This window comes from Apteryx rowi, unplaced genomic scaffold (assembly GCF_003343035.1).
Source record: "Apteryx rowi isolate R43461 unplaced genomic scaffold, aptRow1 scaffold_16, whole genome shotgun sequence".
NCBI lineage: Eukaryota > Metazoa > Chordata > Aves > Apterygiformes > Apterygidae > Apteryx > Apteryx rowi.
In genome coordinates, this window is record NW_020447863.1 from 128,537 (window position 1) to 145,013 (window position 16,477).

General features: G+C 47.9%; 1 protein-coding gene across 4 annotated transcripts in view; it reads right to left on the bottom strand.

The window, feature by feature from the left end:
• The window catches only part of MIGA2 (mitoguardin 2), a 43,070-nt gene that overhangs the window by 682 nt on the left and 25,911 nt on the right, over nt 1-16,477 (bottom strand). For 2 of the 4 annotated variants that reach the window (XM_026059812.1, XM_026059811.1), the window contains exons 2-15: nt 14,877-15,119; nt 14,078-14,288; nt 12,842-12,954; nt 8,321-8,438; nt 7,644-7,783; nt 5,965-6,082; nt 5,663-5,763; nt 4,901-5,016; nt 4,416-4,488; nt 3,606-3,692; nt 2,792-2,890; nt 2,079-2,213; nt 1,301-1,354; nt 183-299 (exon numbers count right to left, since the gene is read on the bottom strand). In XM_026059812.1, coding sequence (XP_025915597.1) covers nt 183-299; nt 1,301-1,354; nt 2,079-2,213; nt 2,792-2,890; nt 3,606-3,692; nt 4,416-4,488; nt 4,901-5,016; nt 5,663-5,763; nt 5,965-6,082; nt 7,644-7,783; nt 8,321-8,438; nt 12,842-12,954; nt 14,078-14,288; nt 14,877-14,972 — 1,578 coding nt within the window. In that variant the 5' untranslated portion in view covers nt 14,973-15,119. Of the gene's footprint in view, nt 1-182; nt 300-1,300; nt 1,355-2,078; nt 2,214-2,791; nt 2,891-3,605; nt 3,693-4,415; nt 4,489-4,900; nt 5,017-5,662; nt 5,764-5,964; nt 6,083-7,643; nt 7,784-8,320; nt 8,439-12,841; nt 12,955-14,077; nt 14,289-14,876; nt 16,200-16,477 lie in introns of those variants that run through there. The other 2 variants (XM_026059813.1, XM_026059814.1) reach the window with 2 other exon arrangements.

Sequence of the window (16,477 nt, forward strand, 5' to 3'; positions counted from 1 at the left end):
ATCAATCTTAATTCAGCAATATGCATTTCAAAAAACAGTGATTTTTAGAAGGCTTTTATACCGAGCCAAGTTTCTTAGTAGCATTTCAGTCAAAACCATCTATCAAAAGCACTAATCTGTAAGCTTTAAGCCACAAGACAGTAGGACTCCCACACAGACAATGTACAGAAAAGTCAACTTACCTTGAAGAAAGCGCAGACTTCAGATAGCTGCTGTTTGGGCCCCAGAAAACCAAAGGCTAAAACAGGACTGACATGCTCCGATACGGAGTAGAAATGAGAGATAAAGCCGTCTGGTACCTGCCACAAGGAAGGAAGAAATTGATACCTCTCAGGTCTCAGACAGAATTACCAGCTTATTCCATATAATCTACCAAATTCCATGCCAGAAAGCACTGCGTTTCAGTAACTGAAGAGCTACACAGAACATCTCTTCCAGCAGAATTACATTTATCTTTTAGAACCCTTGAAGGATTACTAGAGCTTTCTATATTCGTGTTTCTAAACTACTATTCCAGGAGGAAAGTAAACAGAAGAAAATGGAAGGCAACTATCAGGCAGTCTTTATAGTCCAGAGATTATAGTGTTTTTGGTCTAACACGAGAAAGAGCATGCAAATATCTAAGCTTCTCCAGAATGAAGTGACTAGTGCTACATCAAGAGCCAACAGAGCTACTGCGTGACTGTGCCAGGCCAGCTTCCAAAGCTCTCATTACGCTTTGCATCATCTCACAAGGCAAACCCAGTCGTACCATCTGGTTGCGGGATAGGAGTTGAAAATTTGCCAGATGCCACAGGCCCTGTGGCACAACTGGGGCTGCGAAGCTGCGGTTTCCTGTTCTCCAGGTCCATGAACTCATCTGCTGTGAGACTTTAAGAAGCCGTGGGTTTAAGGGAAACGCATTAAGCAAAAGCTGGTCAACTGGCAGTGCTGGGAAGCAGAGAAGCGCAGGAGTGAATTGCGCTGCCAGCAGGGAATCTACAATTCAAGAGCAGTCCCTTGCTGTCTGTGGCCATTCCTACAGAATTGTAAGCAGGGAGATGGAATACTGTATAGGGAACATTTGTTTGAATCCTCACATTAAGAAAAATGGAGAATAAACTCAGAACTAATTCAGTAAAAACTGTTGTGGTACTGGGCAACGGCACAACAGCAGGACCCCAGTGCTCCCAAGCGTCACAAAGAACATGATTCAGTTCATTCTTATACCACTTAGGTGTTGTATTTTGGCAAGATCCAGGTTATATCTTTTCAGCTTCAACTACACTACATTCTTTCCCTTTTAATTTATTTTACTTACCATCAGAAGCCTCCTTTTTGCTTTCAGAACTGACCAGCAGGCAGTTGCTAGGGCCTACAGTTAAGGGAGAGAGACAATCACCTACTGGGCTTACTTTCCAGAAAAACAGAGCTCACCAGCACATTGCCAGCAAAATACTAAAGCGGTGGCCCTTTTGTGGCCAAAAACTCTAAAATTAGTTACAAAATTTAAGAGAACTGGAAGCAAATTTGGCCACTCCAGATCCTTTGCAGATCAGCCAGAGTGCATTTGAAGATTGCTAATGCAACCTGGCATGGCTGGCAAGCACCCCAGCATGCAGACTGTAAGCAGATGACTGTTGGAAGGTACTTCCCAACCATCATCTTCTCAGTCCTCAAAACTATTCTTATATGCATCTGGCCAGGACTAAAAGAAAGTGCTGCTATTCATGCCTCAGTGTCTACTGAGATACCAGCAGAATGAATGGCCAGCTGCAAAGAAAACACTTTTTCCCCATGTTTTGATCCTCTTATTCTTATTCATGAAAATATACACTGTTACCTTTTAACATCTCCCTGGCATCACTGATAATAGCTGCTAGAGAAATAAGTCTATTGGAGCCAACCCAGCTGCTTTCAAAGGAAAGCTTTCCTGTAAACAATTTATATGTACCAGAAGTCTGTTGTTTGGAGTTTCAGGAAGGCAAGATATTTTTAAAGGGAAAATTCAGCTCAGCCAGGACAGCTGAAGTTATACCCTTTTCTAGCCTTGGCACTGTGATCTCACGCTCCGAGCAAGGACTGCCCAATTCACGCACCGTCTCCTTGAAGCTGTCGGAGAGCCAGCGGTTGCGCAGCACAGCCAGCACAGAGGAGGGAGGGTTCTCCAGGTCCTCAAAAGCGTCCATGAGGATGAAATCCAGCACAATATCAAAGAAGCTCATGCACACCACCTGCCAGAGAGCAGAAGAGTCTGTAAAGGAAACTGGCTTAAAAAGGGACCATTTAGGTGATGAACTTTATTCTTTTGGTTTAAAGCAGCAAAACAATGAACGGAAGTTTGCCACGGACATAAGAGGACTGAACTGTGTTCATTCAGATCAGTAGCCAGAACTCAGGACATCAGAGAGGGGCTGGCCAAGGGACTTACTAATCTTGTGTCCAGGAAAAGTCCAGTGAAAAGGCAAACAAATCTTACACAGCTAGAGACAGTAGCTATGCCCTCCAGAGGAAACTGGCTCTGCAGAGCTCTGAGTTGTTTTTTGTTTTGTTTTTTTATATCCMACACTGCTGATATTGCTGAAGGCAATCTTAGCCCTGGTTAGAGGCATTTCCTTCCCCATGTATTACAGAGTAGTCCACTACATACCCTGATTTGCCACAAAGTTTAAACATCCCAATACATCCCCCACCTTCCAGTGTACAATTGCAAAATAATATTTCAGCAGCAGTTCTTTCACTCCTGGAACATTCCTACATATCRGTTACTCCAACTCCTCTGCAATTTTCTAGAGAGAAAGTCTTTACCAACCCCTCTTCCCTCCAGCTCCTGCTGAGTGGTCGGCCAGGTCTCTTGCTTCAGTGCATAACGCAGCATCTCTTCGTAGCTTTCCAGAAAACCTTTGGGATTCTGGGAGAGAGCAGAGGGAAAAAAAAAAAAAAGCATTTCAGAAAGTGAAACAGTTGTGTGGATGTTTCACCAAAGTTTGACCAATCTATTTTGAGCTTAAAAAACAAAACAAAACAAACAAACAAAAAAAMCCAACCCACACACATGTGCCTGGCCAAAGTTTTTAGCCCAAATACACTTTGCAAAAAGAGAGAATTAATTTCTGGGAGGCTCGGACAGTCCCAGGCTCAGCTGCTGTGATTGCAAACACCTATGTTACTCAATTCTCTTCAAGGAAGTGGTTAGAGGCACCTATACACAAAGCAGTTCCAGTAAGAATCACTTTTTCCACTGTGTAAGTCATCATCTCTCTGTTTAAAAGATGACTAGCGACTAAACCAGTGATCTGAGAACTGGCACACAGTTGATGCAAAGGTGGATTATCTTCTCCCTCTCCCTTATTCCTGGGGAGGATGTCAGTTGATGCTCTCTGTACCCTCTCTTCTCTCTAATGAGACATAGTATCAGGCTGTGGACAGGAGCTGCACAGAGCCGCTTACAAGAGAATTTGGTTAAACAACAGAAAAAACATACACATTTTATTTCTCATAATGGTGACCAGAACAAAGATGAAGTGTTTTCCTTTCAGCACGGTGGACGACCTCTGGGTTGGGATGGAGGAACACAACTCCCTGTGTTCACATGACACAACTGAGAGATCGTACAAACTTCCTACCTTTTCAGCTTTTGTCATTAGTCCTATCACCATTTGCTTTCCAACCTCCCCAAAAAACAGCTGGTTGCTTTCATCCTCCAGTAGCTCCTGCAAAGGGAACACAAGAAGTCTCCTGTGAACACCTTGGCCTGTGTGAACCCTGACTTTGGAGGGGAAAAAAAAGGGACAGGATACAAAGCAGTGCAGTGCTGCGTACACCAGTACCATTAACCTTTAATAGGCTGGAGTCCAGAAAACAAAATTGCTTTCTCCAGGGAGAAAGTTCAAAATTAGGCTGGAAGACTGGAAGCAGCAATAATGAAGGCATGGGAGCCACTGGCTGCCAGTGGGGCCAGGGCCCAAGACCCTTCTGTTTAGGCTCTAGAAATACTTCGCTAGCAAGGGAATTGGAGTGAGGAGACAGAAACCTTGCTCCTCCACCGCAGAGGTTTGAATCAGGCCCAGTTAGTGTGGAAAGCTCCCAAGTGGGAGTAGCAGCTTTGGTACCACTCTGAAATTCCCAAATTTTCCCTTCCCAGAACTGTAATGGACAGTGTTAGCAGCCATATGGCCACTGCTCAGCTGGGCACAGAGATCAGGAGATCCTCTCCCTCTCCAGATCAAACCGATCAGGACAGGATTACAGAGCAAAACAAGGCAAGCTTGAGCTGCTGTTGCTGCTTCTGCTTTTACTTGCTGTAGAGGGGGAAAGACTTCACTCCCGTACGGGTGGCAGAGAAGAAGGTGCTGCCGAGAGCCACTTGCCAYGAGATCCCCCCAGACTCGAGGACAGCCAGCCAGCCGCAAGTGCCGTGGCCGAGGTGTTCTTACCTGGAAGGCCTGCCTGACACAGTGCAGCTTCGCTAGGAAATCCTGATCACTGTAGCAGCCTAGAAGCTCTGTCCTAGAGGGAAAAGGGAAGGATTGCATACATTTCAGCTCTCCTGACAGCTGTTTTCCTAACATCTGAGACCCCTAAGAAGTCCCAGTCTCTGCCTAGAAGAAAGTAACAACTGCATTCCCTTTCATACAGCGCACCAGGGGACCACAGCACCTATCCGAAGGCTGCTGCAGCACAGCCACACAGAACAGTTATATTTCTCATTACAACTGGGACAACTACCCTATTTCTTAACATGCATGTCCTAAAATCTGGGGCTAGTTCTCCGAGAGGTCCAAACCAGCAGGAAAGATGCTAGGAGTTCCCTGCCCCACAGGGTTATTCTGGTTCCGGGGCTGCTCTAAGGCAAATATTGTGTCCACACTGCTCAAAGAAGCTTTGACGCAATGACCCAAGACTCCAGCCAGCACCTCACCTCAGCGTCCGGCACRCAACCTTCCCTTCTTTCACTAACTGCAAAGCTTCTTCATACGCAGCTACTGGCTTAGAAAGATGGAAAGGTATTTCCTCAAAATGAAGAGAGTCGAAGAGCTGTAAAGACAGCAGGAGACATGGGAAGAACAAAATGATCTTGTTAAATATTTGCAAATATGCAGAGACTGCACACAAGCAAGATGAGCCTTCTTCAACTAGCAAACTCTTGTCAGTACCAGTTATTTCAGGCACAGATATTTCATGCAAAGATATTTCTTTTCCCACCAGTTTCAAAGATGCCTCTGCTCTGACACAGCTCAATCTCCCCTAAAACATCTACACAACCAAGCCACATTATGTTAGATTTACAGTACTTTTCTAGCTGTTTAGGTATGTTTTCTACAGTAGACAGTAAAATAACATGGAAATGTTGGTCGGAAAGGACCTCTGGAGTTTTCTAGGCCAACTTCCCACTTGAAGCAGGAGTGCTGCAGACACTAGATCAGGTCAGTCATGGTTTGGTCCAGAAAAATCTTGAAAAATTCCAAGGAGTGACAGTCCCAGGCCTTTCTGGGGAGGGCTGCACCATTCCCCTAGTGAAACAGCTTTTCCTGATGTCCAGCATGAACCTCCAAAGCCTCAACCGGGGCCTGCTGCTCCATGTTTTATCATCTTCCTCTAACAAGATGTGTTTGGCTCCCCTGTCTTTGTGGCTCCCCTCCCAGCAGCTGGTCTGTTACATACAGCTGGAAACTTAAGTCACCTCTGCCGCAGAGAAGAAGGAGTCCTCAGAAATTGAGCTGTCTTCATCATCTGTCCGAAGCCGTAGTGACCCGTCTGTCAATGGAAGCATTAGAGTCTTCTCTGAAGAAGAGGAAAAAAAATGCATGTGCTAGAGACTATACGGACTATTATTCCTCTTGGCCACTGCGCTCGCCTTCTCACCCTCCCATATAGCTCTTTTGTCACTGCTTCGTTGCCTGGCTTATAGAAAGGACATAAGAACAGAGAGAGAAAAACACTCCTTCTAATTAATTTCTAACCCAGCTTCAATACCCAGCTCACCCAGATCCAGCAGCATGCTGTCCGATGGAAGCGAAGACCCAAACTCTTCCTGCAGGTGATAGGCTCGGTGCAAGAGGGACTCCAGCTTCTCAGCAAACTCCCTTTTCTGGGACTCCTCCTTGAACATACATAAATGCCACTGTTAATTAGCCCACTGGACAGAGCCAGATTGACAGCACAAATATGGAAGGAAATTCTCAGTTAAATAGGATTTACAGCTTGGAGATTAACTGTTTAAAAAAAAAAAACAAACATTCAGAACTCATTAATCCTACAATACAGCTAATAATGCAAGATGAGAGGGAAGCTTCTACACAGCCTACACGAACACTGGCATTTTTMGCTTCAGAGTTTATTTTCTTTTTCTTTTAAAAAAAGAAAAAGGAACTTTAACCTGCCATCCAGAAAAACAGGCCTTTTAATGAATTACAGATTACTTAATTCTCTTTACTTGCAACTTTTGCCTAATTTCAAGAGGGAATGTTTGTTCACATCAGAAAACTCTGTATTGAATACAACAGAGTATCCAGAGCTGGACAACAGAATAAGAGTCCCTGGATTAAGGTGTTGGGCATAAGCAAAGTTTGCTGTTAGGACAGGGGGACAGAAACAGTGAAGGAGAATAATAAAACTTACACAGCATCTTGCCTTCATACCCCTGTGTCTGTATGAATATTTCACCCAGCAGATAGAAGCATTAACAAGAAGCATAAAATCTATTTTGATAATGAAGCAACTGTTTTTAAGGCAGTTGTAGAAACACTATAGGACACTTCAAGGAGAGACAGCAAGAAGAGAATCCAAATTTGACGTGGATAAATATTATCCACCACAAAAGACAAACATCCCACATACTTACTGCACCAGGCCCTGTTTATAAGAGCCTGGGAACATCTTTCACCAACACGAACTCCTGCAGAGTTCACAGTTTAGCTCCTCTCGTGATCCTGGGCTACAGCTGCTCTCTTTTTAGCTCTGTGGTCACCACTGAGCCTTTCTAGTTTGGATTTCCCCTTTTATCTTCCCAGCATAGTCCTCAGGTCCAAGACAACAGGGTATTGTCCTAAAATACTTGTTCTGCAGCTGTAGGTAGAAAGAGCTACCCGTCCCCCTGCCCCAGGTGCTCAGCAGACGGGCACACTTAGCTCCTGCCGAGTTACCACTTAGCTTTACTCATTAATGCACAGAGGCAGCTGGCCTCTGCTTCTCCTCCCAGCTCCCTAGGAAGCGATAGCGACAATCAAGATCTCCACTTACAAATGTGTTAGTAAGCTACAGACACAACATCGCCAGGCAAAAAGCTATTTTTTCCTCTCAGGTGATGTATTTTTTACAGCCTTTTCCTACACGAGACTCTGCTGTCTGAGAAGTCGCATGACAGCAACTGACATGAGATGCTGACGCTGGAAGGTGGGTAGAAACATTGGAGAGTGAGGGGGAGAGACTTATTAAAAAAAAAAAAGAAGAAGAAGAAGAAGAAGAAGAAATTAAAAACACACCCACTCAAACTGAATAAGGAAGCTGCAGATACAGACAGCTCTTAAACAGAGTCTGGCCCAACTCTGCCTCGAATTTGCTCTTCAGTGTTTAATCTCCTACTCATTACTGGTTCTAGCATCCAGTCTGACCTTTCAGCATGTTCCCCAGTTGGCAAAAGCAAGGGAAAAGTGGGGACCTACCTCTGGGATGTCCTCGGACATGGACTCTTGGTGTTTCCTGCTGTCCCAGGGCACCGGGGTGCTGGTACTAGCACTGTCCCTCTGCCGGATGGTCAAGGCCTGCTCCCACTTCTGCAGGGCCTCCTCAAACAGCTCCATGCCTGGCAATGCAACCAAACACAAGCCATGAGATCGCAGAGCCGTGTAGGAACAGAGTGATACAGCAAGAGTCCTCACTCACTCAGGTAATCCAGCAAAGAGGTAAGCCTCTCCCAAACTGATGAGGAAGATTAAATTTATTCTACTTCTTTCCCTTTTAAATATGGTTTAATTTGGATTAGAAGTTAATGAGAACATCCCCAAAACAATTAAAACACCAACCACGTTACTTCCAAAATACTGCTCTCCACACAAGAGCCATGGATGAACCTGTTGTTGGAAGAACAGTATTTTGGAAGCAAATTATTCACTGAGGAAACAGAGAAGACTTGTGTCTGTTGGTGTTCTCTAAGTGCAAGTGGGATTTTGTAGCTATCAAGAGCCTGAGTTTAAATTGAGGATGGGAGAGAGCTTCCAATCGGAGCACAGAGGCACATCCACACAGTGCCAGTACTGATCGATGCGAATTCACATACTATTTCTGCTCTTGAAAAGAGGAATGACTCTCCCAAGGTGATGTTGCCCTTGTTCTTGTTTACCTTGAACGTAGAGGCTTTCTGCACTGGAATCACCAGCTGCTCCAGCATCCCCTATTGCCTGGGCCTCCCACGGACCTGCCGATGCTGGCGTCGGACTCGAAGAGTTCACTGCTACTATCTGCAGGAAGGGAGCGGAGAGCAGCAAATGCCTTTTGAATTCTCTCCAAGGGCAGAATCAGCAGTGAAACCACCCAAACACCACCACCAGGTAAACCTGGATGATAAGCCACTTCCTCTTCCCCATGTCCACCCCGATGACTGCCTGGTATCTGTATTCCCTTACTTTTGAAGGGGAAGGTATTGAGGGTTCAGGCTGTGATTCCACCTGTGGCTGAGCCCATCCGACAACTTTCACCCTGCTCGCAGCTGCAGTCCAGCCTTGTGTCAGCTCTGAACTTCACAGGCCCTTCCATGAGCCAGCTCAACTTTCTAACCCAGCAAAAAACCATCCTCTTTTTCCTGGCTCAGGGAGCTGAAGTGGTTTTGGAGACCTTTGGCAGCACCAGACAGGGCATGGGGAGTGAAGGCACATCTGGCTGGAAGCAGGCAGGGGAAGGAAACGCTGGAGCAGAAGCAGGGAGCTGTTGGCTTGGCTCACCCCATCTCCTGGATCACCCCCACAGACAGCGGGTTATCGCTGTGATCCTGTTCAAATCAACCCTCTCTCCTTGGGGTTTGCACAACGCTGCCGAGAGCTGCCAGGCATGGAGAGATGCAGGCGAGGTGAAACGCACCCCCCTTCTCCACCCGGCACAGCGATGCCTGCAAGCACAGAGAGCTGCGGGGGAAATACCTTCCCAACCAACTTACAGTGAAGCATCACTAGGAAATCGCCAGTTGTACAGCTGTGAGCACTAGCTAGGATTGCACTGATGGAGACAAACAACCAAGGAAAACTCCAAGGCAATTGCTACAAGGGCACAGGGATTTTGATAGGAAGTACATGTTGACCCCAGCTCTCAATACAAAAAAAGCTGACAGCAAGAGAAGCAACCACAATCCAAAGGAACAGATTATTGGCAAAAACACGGCCGAGGACTTTGGCCAGGGGAGTTTCTGCTCTCTTCTTTGTAGTCAGACCTCCTCGTGGGAGGGCTGAGCGCTAAAATCCATACTGCAACTTATCAACCTCCAAATTTCACACTGGTGCATAAATGTCTTTTAAAGTCTGATGCAGGAAAGTGCTGTGCTCAAATCCTATCAACGATCAGTGTTTGCATAGCCTGTGATTGGATAGTTATTGGTGGCCGTATCATGTCAAATATATCAGTTAAACTGCTTTTTACTTTGTTTTTCCCTCCCAAAGCTTACACAGATTGCTTTTTGTCCATCATATGATGAATGACTACTATGAACTGATCTGTATTATGGGAAAACAGGAATTTCAGGGGGGTCAAAGCACTGCTTGGTAATAACAAAGAGAAACAAGTGATTTTAGGGAAGGGGAAGTTTGAAAGAGAAAAAGGGTAAATCTTAATTTTCACTTCCAGAGCTTTAAAAACCTGAAAGTCTGAGTCAAACAAGTTGCGGCATTACTCTCTAGCGGGGGACAGGGAAGGCAGAAGGGAAGAGATCATCTAGTTTTCTTCAAAACAAGATGGAAGAAAAAAAGAAATCAGTGTTTCCAAAGACTAATTCACATCACCTTTCTGGCAAGGGGAATTTAATCTTCAACTTCTGAAGGCTGCAACAACATGAAAAGGCTCAATCCAAGCTGTTCAGGAGGCTCCTCCAGCTCAGAAGAGCCAATGGAAATCTGGATAGTCATTTTATGAAAAGAGTTCTTAGAAGATCCCTTAACTTGTGGGTTAGTTTTAGCTCAATGTGAAACTCTTATCTCAAGCAGGTTTCTTATTACATCTTATAATTCCAGTGCTTAAGATCACCTTTCTGCTCTAGAGGGAATCCACCCACCCTGTTTGTGCAAGCCCAGAGCCCAAGACGAGGAGCCAGAGCATGCTAGCAATAGGGTTGCAAGCTCTCAGCTGTGCTCTGGGGAGGAGAACCAGAGATTGTCTCACTCCACCTGCTACGAAGTGGCCATACGAAGCCAGGCTTGGAGGTCTCTACTGCCTTCCAAAAGTCTCTGATCAGATCTATCCTCTCCCTCAACCAGGTAAGAAGGTGCAGATGTATCAGACTGATAGAAACTGCTTGACCCACCCGCTGTCTCCCAAGCCCTAAGGAACTGGTGCTCAGCCCTGGCTCAGGCTGAAGCTGTCCCTGCCAGGACATGCTGGTGACCTACACAGTGTTTTCAGATTCTGCTAAATCCCAACTTCTGGGTTGGATTTTTTTATTTCTTTAAACAAAGGTAGAAAGAAAAGGTTTCCAATCTCTACGGCTTAGTGGAAGATGTCCAAACATGAGCCTGATGTTAGAGAACAAGCTACAGTGAACAGCTCACAAATGTGCTCTTGCCCTGCCTCCATCGATTAATCTTTGTGGAATGTTAATAAATCACCTTGAGATCCAGAACCACACATCAGCAATTCACTGCCACTGACTTATTTACCAGATGGCAAGGAAGAGCACAGGGAAGCAGATGAAAACACAAAGAAACTGCAGTTGTGTGAAGGATGAGCTGTTTTCCCCATCAACTAACATAAAAGTAACGTCACAGAAGCTCTGTTCCCGCACCATGAGAAGTGGGTACAGGAAGAGATTTCTCTCTAGGTTTTCACCCTCACCCATGCATAAGCAGTGGAAAAAGGAATTTAGAGAGTTTTTTTAGCCTGGGTCTCAGCAAAGATTTAGAGATCCTAATTCATAAACATGGAAAGCAGGTTTTGAACTGGTGCATTTGCTAGTCATGGAAGTCAGCAGTTACGTTCCCCAACAGATTAAGCCAAAGTCACACAGCTAGCTAAGAAGAGGCAGGCTTCTGCTGCTACCTCCCCACCCCTCTGCCACAGCCAAATTCACTAGGTCAGTTGGGAAACAGTGGATCCAAAACTCAGGGCTGGTTTGCTGGCTTTGTAATTGTTTCTCATCCGCCATGATAACAGATAACCTGTAAACATTGCATTTGGTGGGCGAATTCCTCCCCAGGTCCAAAAAAAGGGAAAGAGACTTCAGTGCTATAAACTCCAGACTGTATCTGTGGGAAGGGAGAGGCCACAGGGGAATTAAACGGATGTGAGAGTATCTGGACGGGGAGAGGCCAGGGCTGGACACAGCCTGGTCTGCACTGACATGTCCCAGGAACTTTCCCACCTTATCCCAGTTCCCCCAGGGCAGTGCTGGTGCGGGGCTGCACACCCAGCCCTGCACACCCAGCGCTGTGCCGGCACTGCCGCCTGCTGGAGACTCACCACGGCCAGCACGAGTTTTCGGACAGTTTCTAGTGCTTTACCCAGAAAGGACAAGCTAAAATAAAGCAATACATGCACATACTGCAGGGCTTTGCTGGCAGATAGCTCCCTTCGAAGGGGTGATTTTTCCCTTTCCTGCCCCAGCATTGCTAACCAGCCTCAGCACACATCGACACAGCTCACGGGTGTTCCCACGGGTGACACCAAGAAGGTACATCGCTGTGTACCAAGCTGCAGAGCGGAGGATCGCTTGTGCTGCCTGCTGCTCCAACGGGAACATAAGAGGTTTTGAGCAGTGGGAATTGAAGCCACAAAGACTCCTCAATGCTTCTGCCTTTGGTCTCAAAGAGGTGGATGTAAGCAGTGATGGCTTCTCCTGCTTAGTCAAGCCTGAAATACCTGTATTTATAGGTTGTTCTTGGCTTTGGAGGAGGTAGAAAAACTGCTAGGCTATGTTCCCACACTGCTCCGTTTCCTGAATGGAGCAAGCTGGTTTTGGTAGTTAACTTGGTTTTAAAAAACAGTTTTATACAATTCTAAGCAGCTTTAGAGCTTCCCTGCTGGACTTGAGCATCCACACAGGTTACAGTGCCCACGTTTCTCAGCTTCCAACCCAAACTAAGACCTATGAAGTGCTATAAAGTTTGCTCTCTGCATCTGGTAGCTCAGGACAGCCCAAAACACCCTGTGAAATATCCACTGTGATCTCCTGCCCTAGCTCCATGCTGGTCAACCTGTGAGCAGCCCATACAGAGGCAGGAAAGCTGTGCTAGCCTAGGGGCTGCTGGGCCATCCAAAACCTCCACCATGGATGGAAGCAGACAAGCTACCCCACTGCTCTGAGACCCAGCTACAACCCAGCCTCACTCCTCAAGGGGGCAGGGAGAGCCCTGAGGGATCACGGCCACGTCTCACTTGCAGCTCTCCCCCTGCAGCCCCTCACAACCAGCTGAAGAAGTGGGCTATACCCTGGGGCTTCTGGCCACAGGAAAATGCTGCTCTGATTTCAGGTCACGTGCCTGAATCCTGACTCCAGACAGTCACTGCGAAGTTATTATCGGAACTTGCCCTCTAATTATGCCATAACCTGTTCTGCTTTCAAAGGTTTGGTCAGTGCAAGCCCAAAGACGTGGTGATCTTGCTACAGGTAGGTACACACACACCTCCTAGCCCTGCTTCTCCCAGCACATCCAAGAAGGCTCCTTACCGAGACGAGGCTGTGGGAGGAACTGGAATGTTTGCTGGGCTCAATGGAGGAAATCCCGCTGAGCGTGTCATTGCTCTTGCTGCCGGGACTCTGGACTCTCTTGCTGGAGTATCCTGCAGTTGGGAAGGTCACACAAAAACAGGCTTTTAGGCTTGCTGGCCTACTCACACAGAGGATGGAGGCAGGCTCTCCTGACCCTTGCTGTCCCAGCAAGCACTAGTGCACATGTGGTCCCTGCAAGAGAGCGCAGTTCACATAGGGAACTACCGCAGTCGCAGAAAAACCTGGTACAAAGCAAAAGGGATTTGCTGCAGCTGTGAATAGGGAGGGGAACAGCACCCTGTCAAGTGTGACTTTACAGGAGCATCCAACATCTAGAAATGAGTCATGGTTCTGCTCTATTCTCTATTTTGCTTTAAGACACTGAGAAAGTCAGTATCAGTGGGGATCTAAGGTTGTGGGATGAATATTCACCTCTTTGGATGACAGAAGGCAAGTACAAATGGAAAGCATCAAGGAGACAAACTCCTCCAGCTTCCCTCAGGCCCGGCAGAGCACTGACGTAGCAGCTACCAGCACAGAAAATGGTGCTTCCTTGGTTATTATTAAACACAACGAAAGATTTTCATGTATTTCACAACATTAATGCTTAATCCGTACGGTGCTTTGCTGGGCAGCTGGATCAGTCTTACCCCAAAGCCAAAACAAGCAGGTGAAGAAGCTGCCCAAGGTCAGGGAGCCCAGCCCGGAGCTGGATGAACACTCCCACGTCCCCAGCCCATCCCACGTCACCTTCTCCTCTGCCGTCCAGCCCCACCAAGGCGGCTGCGCATGGGACCCGCAGGCCAGGCGTCACCCCAGCGTTGCCAAGATCAATACAGAACCAGGTCACTGCACGCTCGCAGCTCTTACTGCTGGGGGAGAGCATGGCGTAACGGGTCCATAGTCTTTCTGTGCGAAGGGGGATGGGAACTACAGACCTCTGTAAAGGGTCTCTCTCTTTCCTCCACTAACCCTGTGTTCATAGCACTGTTTCAGGTTCTTAATTTCATTTTGCATCAATACGCTAGACAGAAACTGCTTTGCTTTGCTTTCCTCTCCTCCCACTTGCCTGCATCTTTCCATGGTCCCATCACTCCCTGTACACCCTCTTTCCTTAATGCTACTTTAGTAATATTCTCTTTGCACCCTCACTTAAAGCTTTTGGGTTTTTTTCCCTTTTTGTAAGGGAACAACCTTTCTTCACGGAAGAGATCCTTCTGGTTGGCAAGATGGGCACTGTTATCCCTCCAGGCTTAATGCCACACTTCTCCGGAGCGATTTGTTTCTTCCGACGCCGACGACGCTTCAACTGATGAGCTGCAAGAGCCAAGGCAACTGTCCCGAGAGCTGTAGCAAACAGCACCTTACGCAGGCCTGGAGAGAGCCGCAGCTGAGAGAAGACAGACTTTAAACACAAAAGATATGAAAGAGCAACAATGAAAAACTAATTCCACCACCCCTTTCTTTTTTTTTAAGCAGTCTTAAACAAAACAGACCTGAAACGTACCTTGGCATTCTCTCTCCCACTCACAAAACGCAACCCCCACTATACAACTACTACTTAATAGCAGAGAAAGTGCGTAGCCTCATTTTGACAGAGCCTGGAGAACATGGTCTCAGTGTGCACGTTATCAAAACACCCTGCAAAGTTTGCATACAGCCCATAACAGATGAGATCCAACTTATCCAGATCCAGCTCTGAAACCCCGATACACAGCTGAGCTTTATTGCCCCAAGTGTTGCACTATTACAAGAGGGAAGTACATTAGTCATCTTTAAAACTAAAATCTTGTTTTAGTGCCTTTGAAAATGAGAAAGGTTGAACCCAAGAGTTCTCCCTGGATGGGATGCGTGAAAATTGCCACATTCTGCCAGCATCATCCCACTGTGCCTCTGTCCCTCTCAACTAAAGCTGACTCTTCTTTCTCTGCAGGCAACCCCCAAAGAGAAAATCCAAGGAACCAGTCAGAAAAGCCCTTTCTGCTTCTTGTACCTGTCCAAAAGTTGTGTAAACAAACACGGGGATCTCGGCCACAGTCATCGCCAACGCCTGGATGATGGACATCCCCTCTGTCCTTTGAAATGCCATGTCTGAAGGAGGACCTCAGCACCTCCAGGAGCCGCCACGGGGAAGAGCACTTGTAGATGCTGCGTCAGCTGCTCACAAGGAAACCCAGCTTGCCTTCGACATCTGACTCAGAGTCCTAGGGTCAGTCTGCATCCAGCAATCCTCTTCCTGCACAAAGAGGGAAAAATAGGTGAGTGAAGGGAACGTGCGCCCATGTCTCTGTGCAGCGCTTCTGAATGCGGACCAGGCTCAGAGCAGCCACACAGCTAGGACCAAACAGGAGAGCTAAAGCGTTTTCTCACAGACAGCAGCAGTTTCTGTCTCTCCTCCTAACCATGGGGGCAGATTCCCAAACTGCTCTACAGCAGGAGCCCAGGAGACCAAGCATCCTTGAACTTGATAGTTGCGACTACGCCAGAGACTTCCACGTGCACCAGAAGAGGCTGCACGCAGTTGCAGGGACTTTGCTTGCAGTCCCCATGTAAAAAACTCCTTATTCCAAAAAAAACCCCCGTGTACACTTTAATTGGCAAAACTCTGCTCCCCCTCAATTTTGTGACTGCATCAAAGACCTGCTCAAAAGCCACCAGCCAAAGGGTGTTTGCCTAGAGGTTTCAAAGCAGCAAGGGTTTAAGCAGAGCTTTGCTGGCCATGCTGGGAGCTGGGGAGGACAGGCGTGCTTCACATCAAGGACAGAGCTACAAAAGAACATGTTGAAACCTGGGGGTGTCTTTTAAATGCAACAAAGTTAGAGACGCTTTGGCCCTGCTCGCTCCGCCCAGGCAGCCTTTCCGGCGAGCCACGTCCGCCGCGGCCGGGCGACGCTGCACCTACCCGCGTGCGGCCTGCAGTCCAGCCGGGCCGTGCTCTGGTGTCTTCCCACACGGACGAGCTAAACCCATCCTGTGTTTTAAAGCTGCGTGATAACTGCCTGCTCCTACCTGACCACGCCGCTTGCAGCGACCTTAGACGCAAGGTCTCAGGGCCCCCGAGGAGGGCACGACCCCATCCGGGAGCCACGTTTGGAAACGCATCTCAAGGTGGCTGGAGCCTGCAGGGACCAGACTCACATGACGGGCTCTCAGCGCAAGGTTAAATGCAACGTTTTGGCCAGAGCGGAGACAAGACCAGCAGGGTGTAAGAAACCCCGGGTACAGAGTCCAGCCTGGGGGTTACCGTGTCCGGCTGGTGGGGACACGTGCAAGGGACCAGGGACATCCTGCCGCCCCAGGGCATCTCGCAGAGCCCTGCCCCTCCCGGGGCTCCCAGGGCAAGGCGATGCCGGCGCCCCAGGCCACGGGGGGGGGGGAGGGGGGTGGACACCCGAGGGGTGTTCCCGCGTCCCCTAGCCAGGCACGTCCCGGGCAGGGTGCTCCCCACGGGACACCCCGCACCAGCACCGCAGCACACCCGGGTCCTGCGACCAGGGCTCCCCGAGCCCCTTGTACCCACGCACCCGAGGGGCCCCCCGGGGCCCTCTGCCCCCCGGGCGCATCCCCTGTACCCCCCGTACCGTGCACCCCCGG